The 24,145-nt window shown below is 41.9% G+C and overlaps 3 protein-coding genes and 3 non-coding genes across 7 annotated transcripts in view; all 6 read right to left on the bottom strand.

Annotated features, from left to right (window-relative positions):
* Positions 1 to 3,754, bottom strand: part of MSH4 (mutS homolog 4) — a 98,167-nt gene extending 94,413 nt beyond the window's left edge. Inside the window, exon 1 of the mRNA XM_040987291.1 lies at positions 3,176 to 3,754. Within this exon, the coding sequence (XP_040843225.1) occupies positions 3,176 to 3,407 (232 nt within the window). The 5' untranslated portion in view covers positions 3,408 to 3,754. The remainder of the gene's footprint in view (positions 1 to 3,175) is intronic.
* Positions 3,755 to 6,070: 2,316 nt separating this feature from the next.
* Positions 6,071 to 16,275, bottom strand: RABGGTB (Rab geranylgeranyltransferase subunit beta). Of its 2 annotated transcripts, none has more exons than XM_040987292.1 (9): positions 16,249 to 16,275; positions 11,172 to 11,279; positions 10,188 to 10,385; positions 9,496 to 9,601; positions 8,828 to 8,880; positions 8,384 to 8,494; positions 7,832 to 7,957; positions 6,755 to 6,904; positions 6,071 to 6,324 (listed from the first exon to the last, which is right to left on the bottom strand). In XM_040987292.1, the coding sequence occupies exons 1-9, from the start codon at positions 16,273 to 16,275 to the stop codon at positions 6,184 to 6,186; spliced, it is 1,020 nt and encodes a 339-aa protein (XP_040843226.1). In that variant the 3' UTR covers positions 6,071 to 6,183. The 2 variants fall into 2 exon arrangements, with proteins under 2 accessions (XP_040843226.1, XP_040843227.1); XM_040987293.1 differs by lacking the exon at positions 16,249 to 16,275 and adding an exon at positions 12,228 to 12,287.
* Positions 10,001 to 10,071, bottom strand: LOC121161109. Its single transcript, XR_005884627.1, has one exon. It is a non-coding gene; the product is annotated as a small nucleolar RNA SNORD45 (small nucleolar RNA).
* LOC121161107 lies at positions 10,878 to 10,959 on the bottom strand. Its single transcript, XR_005884625.1, has one exon. It is a non-coding gene; the product is annotated as a small nucleolar RNA SNORD45 (small nucleolar RNA).
* On the bottom strand, positions 11,380 to 11,458 carry LOC121161108. Its single transcript, XR_005884626.1, has one exon. It is a non-coding gene; the product is annotated as a small nucleolar RNA SNORD45 (small nucleolar RNA).
* Positions 16,276 to 19,125: 2,850 nt separating the features above from the next.
* ACADM (acyl-CoA dehydrogenase medium chain) overlaps positions 19,126 to 24,145 on the bottom strand; it is a 35,211-nt gene continuing 30,191 nt past the window's right edge. The window contains exon 12 of the mRNA XM_040987290.1: positions 19,126 to 19,580. Within this exon, the coding sequence (XP_040843224.1) occupies positions 19,509 to 19,580 (72 nt within the window). The 3' untranslated portion in view covers positions 19,126 to 19,508. The remainder of the gene's footprint in view (positions 19,581 to 24,145) is intronic.

The raw sequence follows: 24,145 nt of genomic DNA, 5'->3' as shown, positions 1-24,145 counted from the left end.
TACCATGTCAATTAATTCCATAATGATGTAAATTGCTGTGGATGTTGTGCTGGGGCTTCTAATTGATCAGGATGATATTCTGCCAGCTCTACCTTCAGACTAGAGATGGTCTCCCCAAGAAACTGTTGAATTTATCTGGATAATAAGATGCTGGACTCTATGCTTGGTATATGTTTGCAATGAAAGAATCTTGACTTAATTTGAACTGTAATACTGCAACAAGGTAGAAGAATCTACCATGGGGGGAGGGCACAGGGAGGGGTTGGGGGAATCCCAGAGCCTATGAAACTGTGTCACATAATTCAATGTAACTAATAATAATAATAAAAAAAAAACACTCAATACTATTAAAGGTCCAGTTCCTCAATCATTTAGCCACATTTCAAATGTTCAGCTGCTGTATTTGTCTACTGGTTGCTATATTGGACAGCTCAGAAGCAGAACATTTCTATCATTAGATAAAGTTCATATTACACGTGTGGCTCTAGGCCACTGTATTTAACTTTGGATATAAACCTTTAAATAACTTCCCAGAACTTTTTAAAAAAAAGATTTCATTTTCTTAAAGACATCTTTATGTTTATTAGAAAAGCATATATACAGAGAGGTGAGAGAGCCAGCATGATATTCCATCCACTGGTTCACGCCTGCCCCAAGTGGCCATAATAGCTGGAGCTGAGCAGACCCAAAGATAGGAGCCAGGAACTTCTTCCAGGTCTCCAAAGCAGGTGCAGGGTCCCAAGGCTTTGGGCTGTCCTCAACTGCACTTCAGGCCACAGGCAGGGAACTGGATAGGAAGTAGAGCATCCAGGATTAGGAACAGTGCCCATATGAGATCCTAGCATGTGCAAGGCAAGGACTTTAGCCACTAGGCTACTGTGCTGGGCCCATAAATATTTATTGTTTTATTGGAAAGGCAGATATATGAGAGAAGGAGAGACAGAGAGAAAGATCTTCTGTTCACTAGCTCACTCCCCAAGTAGCTGCAATGGCCAGAGCTGAGCTGATCTGAAGCAAGGGGCCAGGAGCTTTTACCTGGTCTCCCACAAGGGTACACAGTCCCAAATCTTTGGGCCATCCTAAAACTGCTTTCCCAGGCTGAAAGTGGGGAGCTGGATAGGAAGTGGAGCAGCCAGGTTACAAACTGGCACCCATATGGGATCCCAGTGGATGCAAGGTGAGGATTTACCACAAGGCTACAGCACTGGGCCCAGCTTTCCAGAACTTTTTAATGTCTAAATGTGAACTCATTATGTTGCCTACAATGGTTTTTCCTTATTAGTCATAGTCAATTGTACTCTGTCATAAATGGTGGAATCATTGCCAACTGATCTTTATATATCTATGTGTGTGTATATATATTTGAAAACATTATTTGAAAAACAGAGATCTGAGATTGAAATCTGCCATATGTTCATCAATGGCCAGGATTTGGCTGGGGTTGTGCCAAACAGAAGTCAGAAGCATGTAATTCTATGTGTGTCTCTAATGTGACTGCAAGGTCCCTGATTACTTGGGCTATCTTTCACTACTTTCCTAGATACATTAGCAGGGAGCTGGATTGGAAGTAACTGACACTCCAACCAACACTCGTCAGGGACAAGGCATCGCAGATAACAACTTAACTAGCTATGCCACAGCACTGGCTCTCAAACTCATCTTTCATGAACCCTAACTCCAGTCAAGGATCAAGTACTGTAATTCTTTTTCTGTTTTTAAAGCAAGTAAAATTGTATCTCTTGGGCCTGGCACCATGTCCTTGCACCTAAAGTCCTCACCTTGAATGCACCCAGATCCACTTCCTGTCCAGCTCCCTGCTTGTGGCCTGGGAAGGCAGTCTAGGACGGCCCAAAGCCTTGGGACCCTGCACCTGTGTGGGAGACCTAGAGGAAGTTCCTGGCTCCTGGCTTCGGATCAGTGCACCACCAGCCATTGTGGTCACTTGGGGAGTGAATCATGGGGTGGAAGATCTTCCTCTCTATCTCTCCTGCTCTCTGTATATCTGACTTTGTAATAAAAATAAAAATTTTAAATAATAATAATAAAGTGTATCCCTTTCCACTCACAGAAGCCCATTTAAGTGTGTGTTTTCGTCTGATCTTTCACAAGTCTCCTACTTGTGCTCCTTTCTTCCAGCATTACGTATCTATCCTTCATAGCACCACTGGTGACTTGATTACTTCTAAGACATAAACTCGATTACTTCTTTCCCTTTCTTAAAGCTCTGAGTGCATTCCTACAGCACGGAATCTTAGTTCCTGTATGGGTTCCAGCAGAAACCATTGACACATTCAAACCAGGATAATTTGAGGAATGTGTGGTTGAGAGTATTTACCAGGCTGTCGGCAAGGAGTAGGGCTACCAGCATAAAGATAGGTATAGAATAGACCCGGAGCTGTGGCCTAGCGGCTAAAGTCCTCGCCTTGAACGCGCCAGGATCCCATATGGGCGGCGGTTCTATCCCGGCAGCCCCGCTTCCCTTCCAGCTCCCTGCCTGTGGCCTGGGAAAGCAGTCGAGGACGGCCCAAAGCTTTGGGACCCTGCACCCGCGTGGGAGACCCGGAAGAGGCTTCTGGCTTTGGATCAGCATAGCATCGGCCGTTGCGCTCACTTGGGGAGTGAATCATCGGACATCGGACAGAAGATCTTCCTGTCTCTCCTCTCTGTATATCTGATTTTCCAATAAAATAAATCTTAAAAAAAAAAAAGATAGGTATGGAAAAAGACTAAATGTGCTCCATTAGCATTCCTAGGCTCCTAAAGGAACTCCAGGCCCCTTCTTCAATCTTATGCACTCTTTCAACTTCCTTAACCTCTATTTTTAAACTTCCTTGACCTCTATTTTTAAACTATCTTCTTCGTTATTCTCCCTCTTCATCACAAATGTATTGGTACCTTTGAAATCTATAGCCCAAATGCATTACATATATGTCTTCCTCAGATCTAAGTCATCCACTATCACAATCGTAAAACCATTCTTAAACGTCTTTTACTCACTGGGACCTACCGCGTTCCCACCCGCCCAGTTCTCGCCAGCCCGCCAAGCCGGGCTGCGTCTGAGGTGACGGCTGAGGTAACCGCCGCCAGCGGCGCCAAGGGCGCTGAGGTAACCGCCACCCACGGCTCCCGCACCCGACATCGGGCTCTCGGCGCACTCCCACCCGACACTCCTTGCCTGGAGCTGCCCTGGTGCTGGGAGGGCGAAGGGTGCTGCTGCTGCTTCTGTCGCCTGCGGCTCCAGAGGTGCCAAATGGGGTGGACACCAGGAAGGCCTGGCTCGAAGGACGACTCCGAGGAGTGTCCGGGGGTCCGGAGCTGTGGCGGAGACCCCGTGAGCCTGCCTCTCCCGTCGACAAAGAGGCAGCAGGGGCAGAAGGCGAAGTTGAAAAGATCTCACGCCTCAGCATCCTCCCAAACTTCTCCCCTAAACAATTGAAGCTGGGGCTCCTGGGCCAACGGCCTCACAGGTCGGAGCGCAGAAGGTGCGCGCCACCATGGGCTGGAGTCACTAGGCCGCACTGCGCAGGCGCACAAAGCTCTCAGCGGCTTGGCGATCCTCAACTCCCAACTGATACTTAACGGTTCCCAAGCCTGTCACCTCCCGCGGGAATCTCAACTTGTAGGAACCAGGCTAAAAGGAACTCGTTAAGGCCCTCCAACACCTAGACCCTAGCGGCTTGGGTCCTCCCCTTCAACAGGCCAGGATCCCATATGGGCTACGATTCTAATCCTGGCGAGCTCGCTTCCCATCCAGCTCCCTGCTTGTGGACTAGGAAAGCAGTGGAGGACGGCCTTGGGACCCTGCTCGATCCGAAGTTCCTGGCTCCTGGCTTCGGATCAACGCTGTAGGTCCCAACTGAAAACTAAAGACTTATATCTGAAAACCCACTTTAAACTGGCTGTTGAGCACTTAAGATTTTTTTTAAAATATTTTTATTTTATTGGAAAGGCAGATGTACAGAGAGGAGAGACGGAGGAAAATCTTCCATTCGATGATTCACGTCCCAAGTGGCTGCAGCAGCTGGTGCTGCGCCATCTGATGTCAGGAGCCAGGAACTTCCTCTAGGTCTACCACATGGGTGCAAGTTCCCAAGGATTTGGGCTGTCCTTGGCTGCTTTCCTGGGCCACAAGCAGGGAGCTGGATAAGGCTGCCAGGACTAGAACCAGCACCCATATGGAATCCCAGCATATTCAAGGCAAGGACCTTAACCATAATGCTATCACTGTGGAAGTTACAGCCACAAATCACTTTTCTATAAACCCAAAGTTCAATCATCCTAACCCCACATTCTAGTGGTACAATTCCAGTTCAAAGCATATATCGAAATGGGAAATGCTATAATGGCTTTGTAACAATGACCTTTGGGAATTATGGCAATCTAAAGATTGGAATTCTGTTATACAGATAGCACCAGATACAGTTGGGTCATGACTGCAGCCCTATAAACTGCACTCAGTAACATGTTCATAACATACCTGACTTTTAGAATATGTCAACGTTCTGCACAGCAAGGGAAACTATCAACAAAGCAAAACAAACAAACAAAAAAAACCCACAGAATGGGAGATCTTTGCACACTACAGAGGTGATAGGGGGCTAATCTCCAGAATATACAAAGATCTCCAGAGAAACCAAAACAAACCACTCAAAAAATGGGCATGGGAAAACAAACTCAAATGGCAAACATGTGAAAAAATGCTCAAGTTCCCTAACAATAAGGTAAATCCAAATTAAGACATCAATACGGTATCACCTAACACCAGTAAGAATGGCTCATATACAAAAAACCGCCAGCAACACTTGCTGGCGAGGTTGTGGGGGAAAGAAACCCTTCTCCTTTGCTGGTGGGGCTGCAGGTTGATGCTGCCTCTATGGAAATCAGTTTGGAGAACACTCAAACAACTGTAAATCTGCACACCAAATAATCCAGCAATAGCTCTCCTAGGAATATATCCAAAACACCTGCTACACAAGAAACCTACACGCACCCCCATGTTCGTAGCACAATCAATAATTGCAAAAAACTTGGAAGCAACCAAAATGCCCATCAACAGAAGACTGGATAAGAAAGCTATGGTTCATTTACTCCATGGAATACTACTCGGCTATTAAAAAAACCCAATGCAGTTCTTTGTGGCCAAAAGGGCCCAACTGGAAACCACCATGCTAAGAGAAATGAGTCAATCCCAAAAGGTCAGATACCACATGCTCGCCTTAAATTGAAATGCTGTCAATTTGTACAAGGGGACCAGTGAAATGTATTACTACATTGTTAATTAACCCCATAATGTTGGTCGGAACAATAATCTGCCAGCTATGTCTCCAGACCAGAGTTGGTCTCCTCAGGAAACTGTTGAATTCAGCTGGGCAACAAGATACTGGACTCTATGAAAGGCACATGCTTGCATTGAAAGAAGACTAGATTTAATCTGTAATACTGCAATAAGGTGGAGCAATCCACCATGGGGGAAGGGCAAGAGGGAACATCAGAGCCTATGAAACGTTGTTATAAAACTAAATGCAATTTAAAAAAATACATTATGAAAAAAAAGAGTATGTCAACGACCAGCTCATTTCCAAAAACCAGCAGGTAACACGTATCCCAAACCACAACCCAATTTGAACAGTAAATTGAGTAATCACGAATCTTTGCCACCTTTTTTTAAACAGCTGTTTTTATTTGGAAGAGTAACACCTCGTAACATTTCTGTTGCTGGCTTAACCTCCAAATGCTTACAGCAGTCCAGCACTGGATCAGTCCAGATACAGATGCCAGACACTTCAATCATCATTGTTCACTTGGGTGGCAGGAAACCAAACCATGGCCTCCAGTCTCTTAAGCTGCATACTAGCAAGAGACCGGATTAGAAGTGGAATAGTGTCAACATCCACAGCTCCGTGTAATTCTTACATATATGGGTCTGTCATTCTAAAACTTGCAAACAGTATTACAGCAACTGTAATTATACAACAAATACAGATGAAGCAAATTCACTGACATGGATACAAGTGCAAATTTTAAGATTATACAAGTAAATCTAAAGTGGAGCGTAACACCAGGACATTACTTTACAGTATGTATAATTATAATTTATTGAAATTAATTTAACACAATGTACAACATATAAACAGTTAATGTTGAAATGGCAACTACACTAAGTAACTTTTTGCATGGGCGAGTCTAGGTTACTAGTTCAGGTTGAACATTCACCCTCCGAAGCACTTCTTCAGGCATGCAAAAGACTGGATTAACAGGTTTTATCTGTTCTTCTCCCAGAAGAGACAATCCAGCTATTCCAAATAATGTATGAAAAGGATCCACCTGCATTAAAAAAGTTACAGATTACCAAATCAAATACCCCCTCCAACATTCCTTCCAAATTTTATATAGCAGTCCACCCCAATTTTTCTGAGTGCTTCAATATTTTCAAAAATAAGCTTTAAATTGTTTCCAATTGTATGACCTTTATCACATATTTAGTACTTGGTTGGCTAAAAAAGCACCAAGAATCCTTTGGAGTATTAACCTCCATGCCTGGAAGTCATGGTCATGGACATACTGTGTACAACACATTAGAAGTGCCCTGCAGGGACTAGCGCTGACATCCTATATCGGCAGTGGTTCAAGAGCTGGCTGAACCACTTTATGGACTCCTGTCACCCACCCACAAGTAAGTTATAGCCATGTGATGAGTAAACTAGTGAATGTAAGATGTTTGCCTCTGTTTTCCCGTTAATGCGGAAGTACTTGCCATATCTCCTGGTCTGTCGGCAAATCCCCCCGTTTCTTCATCTTGACATGCCAAAATGAAATTCCTCAATTTTTCCCTATCGATCCAATGAAGCCTTCCAATAATCTTTAGAGACGCCAGCACCCACCATGAATAGCACACATCTGGTAACTGAAAGGAGAGGCCAGTTAATTACTGTTGTTCTCTATAATTAAGATTCATAAATGAAGTCTCACCTAAGCAACTTTATATTCACAAGAATGACAAAGAACATTAAAATCTGAAATGTCTGCATAGAACTAAAGACAATGTGAAAGACAAAACCAAACTATGCAACTATTTTATTTGTAACTTCTCTAAATAACGAGGAAGCTGGTGTAGAGGCTCAATGTAAGCATTTTCATATGCATTCTAGGTATGAAGATTATGTAGTGTGGCTTCCAATCTCTTACTAATGATTAAGCTCATTAAGAATGGCTCTACAGGTGTCTCTCCCTCTCTCAAGAGGAACCCCACCTCCTGGCTTTCTCTTGGGAGGTACTTTCCCCTTCCTTCTCCCTCCCCTGCTCACTTGGTCCCTTTGCAAAATAACCTTTTTCGTCTGCAACGTGGGAAAAAAAAGGCTCTACAGCTGCCTGGTGCAGTGGCCTAATGCCAAAGTCCTCGCCTTGCATGCACCAGGATCCCACATGGGGGCCAAATCATGTCCTGGCTCCTCAACTTCCCTTCCAGCTCCCTGCTTGTGGCCTGGGAAAGCCTTGGGACTCTGCACCCCTGTGGGAAACTTGGAGGAGGTTCCTCGCTCCTAGCAAGCTCAGCTCCAGCCACTGCAGCCACTTGCAGAGTGAACCAATGGATGGATTTTCTCTCTCCTCTTTGTAAATCTGACTTTCCAATAAAAAGGCTCTAAGGTGCACACAAGAACTTTTCAGTCCCTTGGGTACTACCTTTGCCACTGGCGCCTTTTTTGGGGGGAGATATTAGAAGAGAAATGTCAAAAGTCACATAGGAAGGCCAAAAGCATGTCATGAATTTGAAATACATGGAAGAAGCATTCATTCAAGTTTGAGGTTAGCAAAAATGCAGCTCATCAAATACCTTCTCGGGTCTTCCATTAAGTCCTCCTGAAGGTAACTGTCTTTCACAAAGCCACCAACCAAGTAAATCAGAATTTACTTGATGAAGCTGATTAGTAATAGCCAGGAATCCTGTGCAACAATAGATCTAAAATTACAGACATAAAGTACATGTATATAACTTGATAAATGATTGACACCTTCAATTACTAATTGTCAGTTTTACTGACAATTCAACTTTTAAATACTTAACTTTAAATATGCCCTTTCCAAAAAAAAAAATCAAGCCTACTTTTAACAAGAGCCAATTCCATACTGACATACTAACGGGATGAGATTTTACACCAAGAGTGGGATTCAATATAAAATAAATCTCAAGTTGATCATGGGTAATTAAAGTTAACAGTGCATTTCTATCTGCATAATAATTTAAGAACACTGTGTAGTACATGGACTACACTGGGATCCAACAGATTATCATAATGCAAAGCATTGTGAAAGTTACCACACACCAGTTTCTAGTGTGTTCAAATGAAAAACCCTTCAACATCTGCCAACTTTAACCTTGAATTACCTGCCCAGCATGGGATTCAGAACCCGGTCTGCAACCAAATCCACCATCAAAGTTCATACAAGATAAAACAAATTCAATTGCTTTTTCTACATCGATTGCATCAAGCTTCCCCTGTAAAACAAACACAGCAAATAAATTTCAGAATACTCAGATGGTTTATTATTCAAAGCACGGGACAGGCTGGCACACAGGTTAGATCACTACCGGGGATACCCACCCACCTGCCCTATAAAATGCTGGGACAGTCTCAAGTTACACTTCCAATCCAGAGCCCTGCTACATGGACCTGATCATCCCCACCCCTGCATCAGACCGACATAGGAGCTCCTGGCTCTGCCCTTGCCCTGTCCCAGGTTCTTGCATTTTGGGAGTCAACTAGCAGGTGTAAAGATCTGCCACTCTGCCTTCCAAAGAAAACAAATCGTTAATATATCAAAAGCTTACCAACAGAGCTAATGTTGCCACCGCACAGAAAGAGAATCTTGTATCAATTTCTCCTAAAATAAAATGGACATGTGTCATCAGATCTGAAATTGTCTAACTTGAACTTTGTCAAAATCACAAATTATCTAAAAAATTTCTGTGGGGGTACAGACAGGGAAGGAAGGCTAACAATTTATTAAAGAACTAGCTGGTTTCAAATAATGCAAAACTTACCCTACTTAAAAGATTTTCACATCCCATGAAGCAGCTGGTCTCTCTGGCCTGCACTGTGTTCAGTCCTAAAGCAGACGTTATTCTAGGTTTCAGATAAAATGCTTTTCCCTCCCTCCACACAAATATTCAGTAAGCTTGTAAAGTTTTTAAAATTGCTTCTCCCTTTCCAGAAAGTTCTTTATAAAAACTTTACAAAAGCACCAAATACTGGGGGAAAAAAAAGTCACCTACCTTATCTTTTAGACTGGCCCCCTCTGCTCCAGTGCTCCCGCATGCTGATATAACTATCACAGTGCATGCTGGAACTTCCAGCAGACCATTAACTCCACTTAGACCAGCTGCTTCATGGGACCTGAAAAGATGAAATGCTTAAGGAACTCTACAACGGGTTCTAAGCAAAGTCAGGACATTTTAGCACTGATATTTTGGGTTGTAGCAACTCATTTTGGCATTACCCCAAATGTCTCCAGCAAATGAGCCATCTTCTTTCTGTAGACTCTGGACATATTCCACAACTTTATTTACGTCAATAACATTAATACTATCATATAGAGTGAGAATCTGCAACAAGAAAAATACATTAAGTAATCCTGTAAGGATGCTCTAATGTCATTATCCTATCTTTAAGTATGTTCTGTTACAATCTTATCAGTCATTAAATAAAATTAAGACACCAACCCAAAGCCAATCATCTTTTTAAACAGCAGTGTTGTGCAGTGAGCTCCCACCCTACATCCCAGGTCTGAGAACCACTTATTCCCAGTTCGGATTTAGAGCACAGCCAGGGCACCTGGAAAGGCCAAGGGAACATTACCCAAACACTTGGGACTTGCCTAGTCTTCTGAAGACTCACCAGTGCATGGAAGCTATCTCTGCTACTCCCTGCTTGCATTTCAAAATTTTAAAAGCTCCACCCAATAGTTTTTCAAATATTTACATTTAAAACCATTGTTATCCTCCAAGGTCTCAGTGTAATTTTGGAACTTGCATCAATGGAGATTCAGCTAATACATGCCATGACATCATTGACCTTGAAGGACACACTTGTAAAGGACTTCACTTAGAGCACTGATTTTTCACCTTCATAGTAGTTTCAATTCCTGGCTTTCAAGCAAGAACATAAAATCAAAATTTGGTAAGTAATTACCTGGACAGCACTTAGAGTATATAAGAGATGAGGATCATGTCCAATACTTGCACTTATTCCACCACATTCATGTTGGCACGACTTTATAAATGTTAGAATTTCTTCTCTATTCATGCGGTTCAGTTGTCCCATGAGATCCATTACTGTCAGACCCCAATATATGCCACTCATCCTCAAGTACTCAGACATGCAATATTCCTAAAACAGATTTCCTAAATTTATCAGTTTGAACTGATGGGAGATACATAATCTCTATTTTGTCATTAAGCAAGCCACTATCTGGTTGGGATTCACGAGATTACCAAGAAGCACGTGGCTAACAGCAGAAACAGTTTTAGAAAACACATCTACCACTTCTTCAGTAGTATCCAGGGAGAATGCCCTTCCGTTTCCATATTACAGCCACCAAGCATTCTCTTAAAGGGGACTGTGATCAAAACACTATTAGACATTTGTAAATGACACTGATTCAAGAATGTAAAATGCAGCACACTGATAAGTAGATTCCAGAAACAAATTCCTTTCAGTTAAAATGCGTTACTCATACTTCAAAGGTGTAAAGTCAAAATTTTCAACACCAGACAACCTCCATCATCAGCTAACCCGGCTACTTCAGCACGACAGGCAAAACTTTCAAGATTGTCCCAGAATAAGTTTTTTTCATTCAAAACGTTAAGGTGAAGTATTTCCAAGGTCTCAGCGTAATTCTAGAGCTAAAGTGTTATCACATCAGCAGTGAATTCAGTTAATACATGCCAACACATCATTGACCTTGAAGAATCACCTCACCTGCAATAACAGACCTACACTGTGCCTCAAAATTCTTCCCTTGGCAAGTCCCCAATGACCGCCCAGTACACACATTCTGACCATCTCCCATCTCCTATGTCCCAGGTGTCCTTGGCAGACCCAGACTCAGGGGCATACCAGGACAAACCAACAATACACTACTGCTCATGCACGACATCAATGGGTCATACATACATAATCATCTTTCTTTGAGCCATAGGATGCGATATAATCAGCATGCTTCTCCAGGAACAGTGAGTTGGGAGCATCTGGCTTGATAATAACATCCTTCTGAGGTGTGCCCTTGCAAAACAAGAGTTACCAACGTTTAAGTCATCGAATTACAAGGCTGTGATCAGGAAGAACTTAAAACATTAAAATCCTCAGTGAAGTATGTATTTTTCAGGTCTCAGAGTAATTCTAGAGCTAAAGTAGGAATAATCAATTTTAGATTCAGAATACATGCCAGCTCATCATCGACCCAAAAAATTACTTGCCTTTGTTGATACTCTCCTTTCATTGGTAAAGTAAAATGTAAGCACCACAGATTACCAGAATGAACAATTTGGGGGAACTTAAACGTTTGTACTTGGTAAAAGGCCAAGCAGATCGCTTAAAACTACGTCCCAGGTTGGCAATTTTCAAATTCTTCCTTAAAAACAATTAAGGCAGTCAACACCTTTCACATCCCAAAGTTACACAAATTACCAAATAATGCGTTTCTGCGCCTCCACAATCAGACTAAGATTGCACCACGTGCCCCAGTGAGGGCGCTGCCGTTTCTTCCCCTTCTCAACTACCGCTTTGCAATCGTCTGCAATGTGGCCACTTTAAGTTGGTCACGAGGATTCCCAAAAGTGATTATGCAGCGAATGCCTTGACTTCACTTTAAGATGGAGGTCTTCAAGCGGCATAACACGGTTATTTTAGTAATCAGAAATGTGTATGAATACACCAAGGGCATATAAAACACGTAAGGGAAAAAGCCATCCAGCAGCTCCCTGTTTAAGGATTATGAAATCAGGTCGCTTAATGCGGAGGCCGCAGGCGGAAGTCCGGACAGAATTAGAAGCAGCGACTGCGCCCGCGAGGTCAGCTGAAACGCTGAGTAACACTGCAACCTGGAAAGGGCCGCGTCTTACTGCAACCATCCTCCACCGCTTGGTAATCGGCCACATACCGCACGGCCCGATGCCACCGCTGCCCGCCCGACCCCGCTAGCAACCGGCTCTCCCACCAACCGACACTCACCATGTCTCGGAGCGAAAAGAGAGAGGAAGCCCCGAGCCCGGGAAGTCTTAGGAGACGCGCGCCTGCGCAAAAGCGCGCCTAAGGCCCCTCCGCTCCTCCACATAGCTGACTACAGTTTCGCCTGAAACGCGCCGCAATTCTGTGCCCTAGGACCCCATTGGATGCTCATAGGTGTCCTCACCGCCTGTGACAAAAAGTCGGAGCGTATATTGGCGTGTTCCGAGTTTACTGCAATGTGTGAAACTCAGCATCTGAGTTGCTTTTAAAAAATTATTAGTTCCTGGAGCCAACCCGGTGGCGTTGTGAACTAATCCGCGAGTGTCGGCATCCCCTATGGGTTCCTATCCTGACCGTTCCACTTCAGTCCAGCTCTCTGTTTATGGCCTAGGAAAGCCGCGGAGGACGGGCCAAAGCTTGGGCTCCTGCACCCACCTGGGAAATTCTTTGTAATCCATTCGGATTAGGTAGATTGCATGCTTACATTAGTTACATATGTTGCTGTTAGTAAATGCCTATAGCATTTTACTAAATGAGTCTACTTTGAATGAATGTTAATATTTCCTTATATGTGAAATGACTTGTATGTAAGAATATTCATAGCAACAATCTGTAATATTGCAGATATTTCCGTTGCTCATCAGAAGCTTTAATAGCACAGCAGGTAAGATGACCACATTCTACATACGCGTGCTGGGGTTAAATTCCTAGCTCTGGCCCTTGATTCCTGGTTCCTCAGAATGCAGACCCTGGCAGGCAATGGTGATGATCAAGGAACAGGGTTCCTGCAGCCCCCAGGAGACAACTGCATTGTACTCCTCGTTCTGGCCTCAGCCCATCCCCATGAGGTATTAGGAGAGAACCAGTAAATGGAAGCTCAGCGTCTCTCAAAGGAAACAAACAAACAAACAAACATGTTTTAATTAGTTACACACACACACATTATGCGAGGATAGGTGTTGTGTGTATCAGATTAAGTCATCATTTTGGATGCTTCCACCCCGTGACAGAGTGCCACTGAGAGATCCCTCTTGCTGTGCCTGGGAAGCAACATGTAACTGAGTACTTGCGTCCCTGTCACTTACCTGGGAGACTGTGTGAGTTCATGGCTCCAGGCTTCGTGCTGGCCCAACCCTAGCTGCTGGAGCAATTTGAAGTTAATAGCAGATGAAAGATCTTTCCATCCCGCACTGTCACCCTGTTCAGCCTTTTAAGGAAATATTTCTTTAAAACAAGAAGACAATGATAATTCACTGTGCACCCATCAAAATGAATGAAGACGCTAAATATATTGCTAAGAGATTCTTCAGATACACTCTGTAGGGGCAAGTGCCATGGCATAGCAATTTAGGCCTCCACCTATGGCACCAGTATCCCATATGGACAGTGCTGTTCCACTTCCAATCCAGCTCCCTGCTAAGGAACTAGAAAAATAACAGAGGATGGCCCAAGTCCCTGGGACCTTTGCACCCATGTAGGACACTTGGAAAGAAGCTCTGTGCTGCTGGCTATAGACCTGCCTAGCTCTGGCCATTGTGGACAATTAGGGAATAAAATAGTAGATAGAAGATCTCTCTCTTTATCTGAAAATATGCCTTTCCTTAAAAAAAAAGCTTCATATATAAAAAAAGGTGTAGTATGCTACTATTTGCATATATGTATTGTGACACTTTGTTGTCTGTTTCCACTTAGTATACACTTAGCAGAGAAGGATGACCCATGTGTAGACTAAGTGGAAGCAGACACAACAAAGTGTCAAAATGTATTACATGCTACTATTTGCATAAGAAACAAAGAGAAATATATGTGTATTTTTATACATGTTGAATTACTAAAAACATTTGCCTACAAGGAAGAGAAATGGCTGAGAGATGGGATAATAAAAATGGCTTACTTTTCACTGAACATTCTGGTACCTTGTCAATGGTGGAAAAAATTCACAGTGTCTGTTAATATAAAGCTTATCCAGGTTTCTGGGACATTAAACATGGAAAATCTGCATTTCATAATGAAACATAGTAAGTAATTTTTAAAGCAGTAAATACAAAAGGAGCACATTACATGCTTCTTATTCCACTTTTTTGTTAAAGATTTATTATTTACAGATTTATTTTTTTTTACAGAGATCTTTCATCTGCTGATTTTCTGTCCAAATGGCCACAACAGCCAGAGCTGAGCCGGTCCAAGGCTGGATGCCAGGAGCTTCTTCTGTGCCTCCCATGTGGATGTAGGGATTAAAGGACTTTGGCCATCCTCCACTGCTTTCCCAGGCTCTTCACTATCCTGCAGCCAGGGATTTATTTGGTGGGTGGAGTTGATAATCACACACACGGACTACTAACTGATAACTGATGATCAATAGCTAAAGTTTATTAACAACATCAGACTTTCAGAGACAGGATCACCTAGGCATAAGAAGGAGGATAGAGACAGGATGTGGTTTACAGGCTAACAGCAAAGGCAGGGGAGGTCTGTTGGTAAACAATATGTTCTTCTAACTGGCACCTCTCTTTGATCTGTTATCCGAACTTGAGGATTACGGAGTCCTGGCCTGCGCATTTCTGTATCAAGTGCTTCAGGACCTTTACCCTGAATTCCAGAGCATTCTCACAGGATGATGGCTGTGGGAATGGTTTATGGTTTTGCAAGAGTGAGATTTCCCATTTTCCTCTCCTAATGTGTTATCTTCCTACACCAGGCCATAATCAGGGAGCTGAGTTAGAATTAGAGCAACCAGGGCATGAACTGGAACCCATATGTGAAGTTAGCACTTGCAGGTGGAAGATTAACCCATTCCACTTTTAAAATTGTTACTCCTGGCTTCTGGCTTTAGATTGGCACAGCTCTGGTTGTTGAGGTCACTTGGGGAGTGAATCACGGAAGGAAAGATCTTCCTTTCTGCCTCTCCTTCTCTCTCTATATGTATGACTTTGCAATAAAAAGAAATAAATCTTAAAAAATAATATTTATTACAAAAGTGAGGGAGTTACAAGCCTATGTGAGCTTCAGATTACAATTAGGTTGGAGAGGGTTGGGCATAATGCAGTGGCTCAATGGAAGGATCTGGATCCCCGCTTCCCATCCAGATCCCTGCTTATGGCCTAGGAGAGCAGTCGAGGACAGTCCAAAGCCTTGGGACCCTGTACCTGCATGGCAGACCCAAAGAGGTTCCTGGCTCCTGGCTTCAGATAGGCTCAGCTCTGACCGTTGTAGTCACTTGGGGAGTGAACCAGAGGATAGAAGATCTTTCTGTCTCTCTCTCCTTCTCTCTGGACATCTGCCTTTCCAATAAAAATAGATCTTTTTTCACAAATCTACTTTTAAAAAAAATCTACAGAGAGAGAGAGAGGGATAGTCAGATCTTCCATATACTGGTTCACTCCCCAAAAGACCATAATGGCCAGGGTTGAACCAGGCCAAAGTCAAGAGTTTGTCAAAGTCTTACAAGTGGGTGTAGGAACCAAGGTGTTGAGTCATCCTCTGTCGCTTCCCCAGGCTCATTGGCAGAGAGCTGGATTGGAAGTGGAGAAGCCTGAACTTAAACTGGTTATCATACAGGATGCTGATATTTCAAGCAGCAGCTTTACCCACTATGCCTGTAGAATTTAGTCTCCAAATAGCCTCAAGGTGGAGCTCATCACCAGAATGAGTAGCTAGAGTGTCCTTACACTGAACTGTACAGCCTCCCCCAGTACCTATGTTGGAGTCCCGATTCACAGTGTCAGTATTTGGAAACAGAGCCTTTGCAGGAGTACGGAACAAGCATCCCATGGGCTGAATAAAAGACACAAAATCATTGGATGTGGGCTGGACTCAAAATTGAATAAATCCATAATGCGGTAATTTTTAGGTGGATTGTTTTATATAGCTTGCAAATAATGTTATGGATATCCAAATGGCCCTTGGCAAAAGTACTTAACACACACGCTTAACGGAGTGATGGTGGTATTAGAAAGGACCCTAATCCTTACAGAACTAGTTTCTTTTTAAAAGAAAGAGACACCAGAGCTCTCTTGTATTCAACCTGCCATGCTTGTATAAGAGAGGACATGTGAGGACACTGTCAGTTGGCAGTCTATGAGAGGCCTTATCAGAAATTGTCCCTGACTACTTTATTCCTTACTTCTGGCCTCCAAACTGCAAGAAAATAAAAAGAGTATATTTAAAAAACTCATGGAAAATACATAGTGAAAAAAAAAAACTCTATGAATTTCCAAATGTTTTGTACCAAGTTTCATTTTCCATGTAATTTTCAAAGTATTCATAGGTTCTTTGTTTCAGTCAGTCTGTTTTTTTTTTTCCTTTCTTGTTTTATTTATTTATTATTCAAATGTAGATTTACTGGAAGGCCTTTCATCTTCTGGTTTGCTCCCCAAATGGCTGCAGTGGCTGGAGCTGAGCTGATCTGAAGCCTGGAGCTAGGACTTTTCCTGGGTCTCCACATGCGTGCAGGGCCCAAGGACTTGAGCCATTGTCTGCCGTTTTCCTAGGCCATAAGGTGTGAGTTGGAGCGGCAAGTGGAACAGCCAGGATATGAACCAGCAGCCACATGAGATACTGGCACTGAAGGCAGAGCATTAGCCTATCACACCATTGTGCTGGCCCCTATTATTACTCTTTTATAAAATACCTTATATTTGAAAGGCAGAATTATGGGTTGAGAGAAAAAATTATTCATCCCTGGTTCACTCTTCAGATTACTACAATGGTCACAGTAGGGCTGGGCCCAAAGCCCAGGAGCCAGGAGTTTCTTCTGGGTCTCCCCTGTGGGTGCAGAGTCCCAGCACTTGGTCCATGCTCTGCTGCTGTTAGCAGGGAGCTCTATGTGATATGTAGCAATTAGGACATGAGCCTTTGCCCATTTAGGGTGCTGGTATCACAGGAAGCTTAGGCTTTTGTAACGCAATGCCAGCCCTTGTGTAATTTTTTTCTAATGTTAATCTTGGGAGACAATATAGGTGGTAAGTTTCAAATTTCAACCCTGACCTCTGGGGAGGAGAGAAAGACAAGATCTTTAGCTCTGTAAAAGCCCTTAAATAAAGGATTTGGGAGCTTCCAGGTTGGTGAACACATAAAGTTGCTGGAAAAGTAGTATACAGGGAGGAGGAATACAGGTTCTGCACTCCTCCCTTCCCCCATGCCTTGATCAATGCATCTCTTCCACTGGCTACTCTTTTCTTGAATTGTATGTATTCTTTGCATTATGCCAACAGTAAACCGAAATAAAGGGTTTTCCCGAGTTCTGTGAACCATTCTTGCAAAGTGTGGATGCTGAGGCTAGGGGCATAGAAATACCTACATCTGTAGCCACATATGGGTAACCAGGGAACCTGGGACTTAGGACTTGCCTCTGAGGTGAGGACAGTCTTGTGTCCCTGAGAGGAGTGTCAGAATAGAACTGAATTGAAAAGCAGCACAGTTGACTTCAAAAAACTGAGTAGTTAAAAGAGATGTGAAACACTTCATTTAGTGTAATGCATCTTAGCAGAAGGAATTAGAGTACTACAGATTAAGGTGCCACCTGGGACACTCACATCCCAACTATATCATTTCTGGTCTGGTTTCATGGTAATATCCCTGCAAAGAAGCAAATGGCAGCAGAAGTACTTGAGTCCCTCTCATGTACATGGGAGACCCAGATAGAATTCCTGCCTCTGGGCCCTGCACGGTGGCCTAGAGACTATAGCCCTTGCCTTGAACGCGCTGAGATCACATGTGGGCGCCGGTTCTAATCCCAGCAGCTCTGCTTCCCATCCAGTTCCCTGTTTTTGGCCTGGGAAAGCAGTGGAGGATGGCCCAAAGCCTTGGGACCCTGTACCTGAGTGGAAGACCTGGAGAAGAAGTTCCTGGCTCCCGGTCGGATCGGCGCAGCACCAGCCGTTGTGGTCACTTGGGGAATGAATTATCGGACAGAATATCTTCTTCTCTGTCTCTCCTCCTCCTGTCTGTATATCTGACTTTGCAGTAAAAATAAACAAATTAAAAAAAAAAAGGGTTCCTACCTCTTAATTTTGTTATAGCTCACTCCCAGCTGTTGGGTAGAAAGTCAGCAGACAGATGATCTCTGCCTCTCACTCTTCTAATTACTCTTTCAAATAAGGTTCAATTCCCTAATGTACACAATGGTTGGGGCTGGGCAAAGCTGAAGCCAGGAACTCAAACTCCATTCAGGTGTCCCACATGGTTGCAGAGTTAGAAGGGAACCGGATGGGAAGCAGGGCAGCTGAGAATCAAACTGGCACTCTATTATGGGATGCCTATATTGCATGCGGCAATTTGACCCACTGTACCATATATTAGCCCTTCAAATAAATATTTAAAAAAATTAAATTTACAAACTTTGGTTCTCACATTATTTGATATTCTTATCTTCTGGAGTTTCTTGTAGTGTAATAAACATTGCCAGGTTAAGTGTATAGAATTCAAAATCAAAATGCATCCTTTTTATCATTATCAATACATTATATATGTGTATATATACCCCCCCCCACACACACACACTACTTTTGGGGGGGCAGAGCAAGGAATGTACATCTTCCAGAGTTGATTTTATTGAACATTTCTGCAGAGCTGAGAGGGACAGGAAAGGGTCTTTGAATTCCAGGGTCCCACAAGGGCCAGGCCAAGACTTGTCTGCCGATTTCAGCTCCAAGATGTATATACTATTGCATAATGTAATAAAACCTCCTGGCAAGAATACAAAAAGATATAAACACTGAACAGATGATCTTAAGTTTCTGTTCAAATTGCACAGAAATGACTTGAAATATTACATAACTGACTAATGGCCACCTAAAGACCAACAAAGTCATAAAAAAATCAAGTGTTTTCCAAATTGTAGTAAAATGAACTCTTCTAATACAAAAACATCATTATGTTTACAAAATCAATGGCAAGTTGGTTAGTATTAACCAAATCATATATTTTTTTTATTGCAAAATTTGGAACATTGTGAATTCTTTAAAGCCTACTATTCTATTAGGAATAAAAATACTGAATTTTCAAGGAATTCCTGCTACTTTAAGAGTACAAAAATAGTGAAACATGTATTCTGTGGTAATTTGATTCAAGCACCATGATACTAAGAACACACAATTTTAGTGAAATAAAATCTATTTTTAAAAAGAGAAATCAGATTTCAGCAAAAGTGTACACTATTGTTAGAATCAGTTAAATAGATTTGGTATAAGAATATTTATTTTCATTTGCACTGGAAGAATTCTTTTCTGGAGCTTCAATAGTGTTCTAATTTCTCAATGATAAACCATGCTTCCATAGCAATCTCTAACTTTTGAATTTGCCAATGTGTTCACGGGCGATAATCAGCCTCTGGATTTGTGCAGTGCCTTCATAAATCTGCAAGTAAAACAACAATGCAGGTTAAATACATTCAGTACAAAATTGCCCTGATTTACTCAAAATTCTGGACAGCAGTATAATCTCCAGTGTAAAACCAAACTCAGACAGTTTATAGGGCTGGTAGCCCTAGATTCTGAAACCTGATTTGGTGATTTAGAGAATGCCTATTACATACAAGCTATGGATAGATTATACATTTTTTGAGCCAAAAAACTCTCCATATTTTAATTCCATTTTTCCACAAATCATTTGACACCCCTTGTATAATTCTCTAAAGGTGAGTTTATTATAAAAATTCCCTTGCCAAAAATTTGGAGAAGTGTTCTACATATCAAAGAAAAGGATATTCATATTTCAAATTAAAATTCTAATTTAACATTGGCAACATATTATTCAACTTTTTTGAAGTCTTCTTAACAAGAAGTCACCTTTAACAGTTTTCTATGTTTTACTACTTTAGTATATGTGCTGCCGAAGCGAGCACTATTTTTTACTCTTAAACCTGATTTTTTCCCCCAACCTGTTTTCTAAGGAATAGAATTGCTAAGGGAAACAATGCTGGAAGGATTTGGTTTTTTAGTAAGTTATGTTTTCCTAATAGTCCTCATTTTCTTTCTTTTCTTTTTTTTTTTTCTTTTTCTTTAATTTTGACTCTCTTTACATGATTTAGTCCTCATTTTCATTCTAACCACTACTATTCATCCTCTCAGATGGTGGAGAACAGTTGAATATATGTGTTTACAAGCTTCAGAAGAGGGCGTCATCAGATAAAACTGTGATTGTAGATAAGGCACAAGTCCCGGCCCTCCATTGTTGAAATGGGGGGACCACAGTGTATCCAACATTCTTTCTAATCCCATATCAGGATTTTAAATGACTGGATATGCAAAAGGGTTTACTTAGAATAGGGGAGTTGGAAAGAGACATTAGGAGCATGGTATAATTTTTATGCCACATGTGTAGAATATGTAGTTATGTCTTATCTACTAAATTACTTCTAAGTTTTTCTAATGACCAATTTAGAAATCATCTATATGTCTTCTCTCTATTAATTTTTCACTTGGGGAATAGCTTTAATTACACCAGCAATTGTCATGCAAGATTCAAAGAAAAAGAATTTGAAATGATATGGATATTATTTGGAGAGCAAAATGTTGATAAAATTAGGTAGGATGCTAAAATTTAAAAATAAGGTTGATCCAGATATTAAATACATTTCTATTTCATTTACTTTGTTTTTTAAAAATTAAAGATGTATTTACTTGCTTATTTATTTGAACAGCAGACCTCCCTGCCTTGGCCAGCCCCACACATATACACAACACAGATATTTTCCATCTGCTGGTTCACTCTCCAAATGGTTGTAATGGCTGGGGCTGGAGCCAGGCCAGAGCCAGGAGTCAGGAATAGGGGCCTATTTACTCAGTCCCGCACCTAGGGCTTGAACAAGTATTCAGGGGGATGCTGCATTGCAGGCAGTAGCTTAATGCACTGCACCACAAAGCCAGTTCCTATGCTATTTACTTTGCTAGCCTGTTCTCGCTGTCCTTTTTCCTCCACTTTTTTTTTTTAAAGATTTATTTTTATTATTTTTTTATTGGAAAGGCAGATATACAGAGAGGAGAGACAGAGAGGAAGATCTTCCGTCTGATGATTCACTCCCCAAGTGAGCGCAATGGCCAATACTATGCCGATCCGAAGCCAGGAGCCTCTTCTGGGTCTCCCACGTGGGTGCAGGGTCCCAAAGCTTTGGGCCGTCCTCGACTACTTTCCCAGGCCACAGGCAGGGAGCTGGAGGGGAAGCGGGGCTGCCGGGATAGAACTGGCACCCATATGGGATCCCGGGAGTGCAAGGCGAGGACCTTAACCACTGAGCCACCGCGCCGGGCCCTCCTCCACTTTTTATCATTATTATTATTTTACAATACAGTTCCAATAGGCTCTGGGATTTCCCTTACTTCCACCCCAAACACTTCTCTTCAGACACTGATTTCCCCTATATTATTACTATAGTATAATTCTACATAAATAAGTCCGTAATTGTGGGCATGGAATGGCAGAACCAGCATCCTATTGTCAAGATATAATGAACAGTTTTGGGCACTGCACGGTGGCCTAGCGGCTAAAGTCCTTGCCTTGAATGTGCCGGGATCCCATATGGGCGCTGGTTCTAATCCTGGCAGCTCAACTTCCCATCCAGGTCCCTGCTTGTGGCCTGGGAAAGTAGTCAAGGATGGCCCAATGCCTTGGGACCCTGTATCTGCGTGGGAGACCTAGAGGAAGTGCCTGGTTTCTGACTTCGGATTGGCACAGCACTGGCTGTTGCAGTCACTTGGGGAGTGAATTATCAGACGAAATATCTTTCGGTCTGTCTCTCCTGCTCTCTGTATATCTGACTTTGGATTAACATGGGTAGAAGACATGTGGAGGGGTTGGGGGAATCGCAAAACCTATGAGACTGTGTCACAAAATGAAATAATAATTAAAAAAAGATATATTTAACAGTTTCATTGGAAGTCTATCTTTGATCTGAAAGTAGAGATGCATGCTGCACTGTATCCTCACATCTGGATATGACAGTCTCCATTACACAGTTACTATACATCCCTATAAATGAAAATCCCCAAAACAAAATCAAGAACAGGAAGAAAAAAAGAAATTAAATAGCATGACTAATTAATTGCTGAAGAAATGAAAAACAAAATCAAGAACCTTCATGAAAAAAATGATGCTACTGTATAACCTATGAGTCAGTAAAGAATTTAATCAGAAAAAAGTGTTTCGAAAAAATGAAACTAAAACAAAAACATCAAAATACATGAGATATAGTTTCTGCTAATCTTGGTTGGTAAGAAGTGTTTCCTATAGGCAACAGATATATATATATATATTTTTTTTTTAAGATTTATTTTTATTGGAAAGTCAGGTATATAAAGAGGAAGAGAGATAGAGAAGATCTGTCCAATGATTTACTGCCCAAGTGGACAAAACAGCTGCACCAATCCAGAGCCATGAGCCTCTTCTGGTTCTCCCACATGAGTACAGGGTCCCAAGGTTTGGGCTGTCCTAGACTGTTTTGCCAGGCTACAAACAGGGAGTCGGTTGGGAAGCGGGGCTGCCAAGACATGAACCAGAACCAATATGGGATCCTGGTCCATGCTAGGTGATGACTGTAACTGCTAGGCTACCGCATTGGGCCCCCTTTTTTCCAGTTGATTTATCTATGACATTTGATTCATGAGTTGAAGCCATAGGTGGTAACATGGTCCTGTCATTTTAGCAATGGGTTGCTCATTGTTTGATTTAGTCTTCTGATGTTATTTTATTGGGATGTTCTTCACATTTGCCTTTGGTTTTTGGTGTATGTTATTCCTTTTCTCTGTCAAGAGAACATCTTTTTTATTTGATTTTTTAAAAAAATCTTTCATTTATTATTATTATTAATATTATTTTATTATACAGTTCCACAGGCTCCTGCGATTTCCCTTACCCCCCCACCAAGTTCTCTTATATCATTATAGGGGAAAGTATAGTTCTTCACATACAGTCATATGTCAATTATTGTGGACATGGACAATGGCAGAGAGTCCATCATCTTATTTTCATATAGTAAACAGTTTCATTGGGAGTCCATTTTAGTCTGGAAGTAGAAATGCACATTGCATTGTATCCTCACATCTGGATATAATAGTCTCCATTTCACAGTTACTATACATCCCCTTAAATGAAAAGCCACAATACAAAATCAACAATAGGAAGAAAAATAGGAATTCACAATGCCATGAAGTTAAATAACATGTTACTAGAAATGATAGTCTCCATTACACAGCTACTATACATCTCCTTATATGAAAAGCCACAAAACAAGATCAACAACTGGAAGAAAAAAGAAATTAAAAACAGTATGATGTTAAATAACATGCTACTGAATGACTAATATGTCGCTGAAGAAATGGAAAAGAAAATCAAGAACCTTCTTGAAGAAAATGATGCTACTGTATAATTCAAGGGGATGTATAGTAACTGTGTAATGGAGACTATCATTTCCAGATGTGAAGATACAATGCAGTTTGCATCTCTACTACCAGACCAAAGATGAACTCCCAATGATACTGTTGACTATATCTTGACAATAGGATGCTGGACTCTGCCATTGTCGATGCCCACAATGATGGGCATATGACTGTTTATGAAGAACTGTACTATAGCAATAATGTAGGGGAACTCAGTGAGGGGGGAGTAGTTAGGGGAGGGGAACAGGGAAATCCAAGAGCCTACGGAACTGTGTTATAAAATGATAATATTGATAATAATAACAACAAAAAGAACAATAAAAAAACAAAGCAAAACAATGCGATGAGCCAGAAATGTGTTTGCTCCAAACTTGGTGCATACATAGTCTTGTCTCACTTTGCATTTGCCTCCCTACAAAAAATGGCTGCCCATTCGGAACCACTGGGGGTCTCAGCTGTGAAATCCACCGTGTTTGTGCACTGCCTTTTGGGAATCTGCTGTTTTCTCACTGCTCCTTGTCAAATTAAAAAAAAAAAGCCTGTAGCATG

This window comes from Ochotona curzoniae, unplaced genomic scaffold (assembly GCF_017591425.1).
Source record: "Ochotona curzoniae isolate NIBS_2020 unplaced genomic scaffold, NIBS_Ocur_1.0 contig_4612, whole genome shotgun sequence".
NCBI classification, from domain to species: domain Eukaryota; kingdom Metazoa; phylum Chordata; class Mammalia; order Lagomorpha; family Ochotonidae; genus Ochotona; species Ochotona curzoniae.
Note: the sequence above shows the minus strand (reverse complement) of the source record. Positions and strands in the feature narration are given on the sequence as shown.

Bases quoted from the DNA above. Each gene is read 5' to 3' on its own strand.
- RABGGTB (XM_040987292.1), bottom strand. From the start codon at position 16,275: ATGTCCTCTCTTATACAAGCATGGCAG. The intron at 10,386-11,171 runs GTATGTATGACC...AATCTGTTTTAG, and splicing joins GCTCAAAGAAAGATGATTAT to GAATATTGCATGTCTGAGTA. The intron at 7,958-8,383 runs GTAATTCAAGGT...CTGTAATTTTAG, and splicing joins CTGAATCCCATGCTGGGCAG to ATCTATTGTTGCACAGGATT.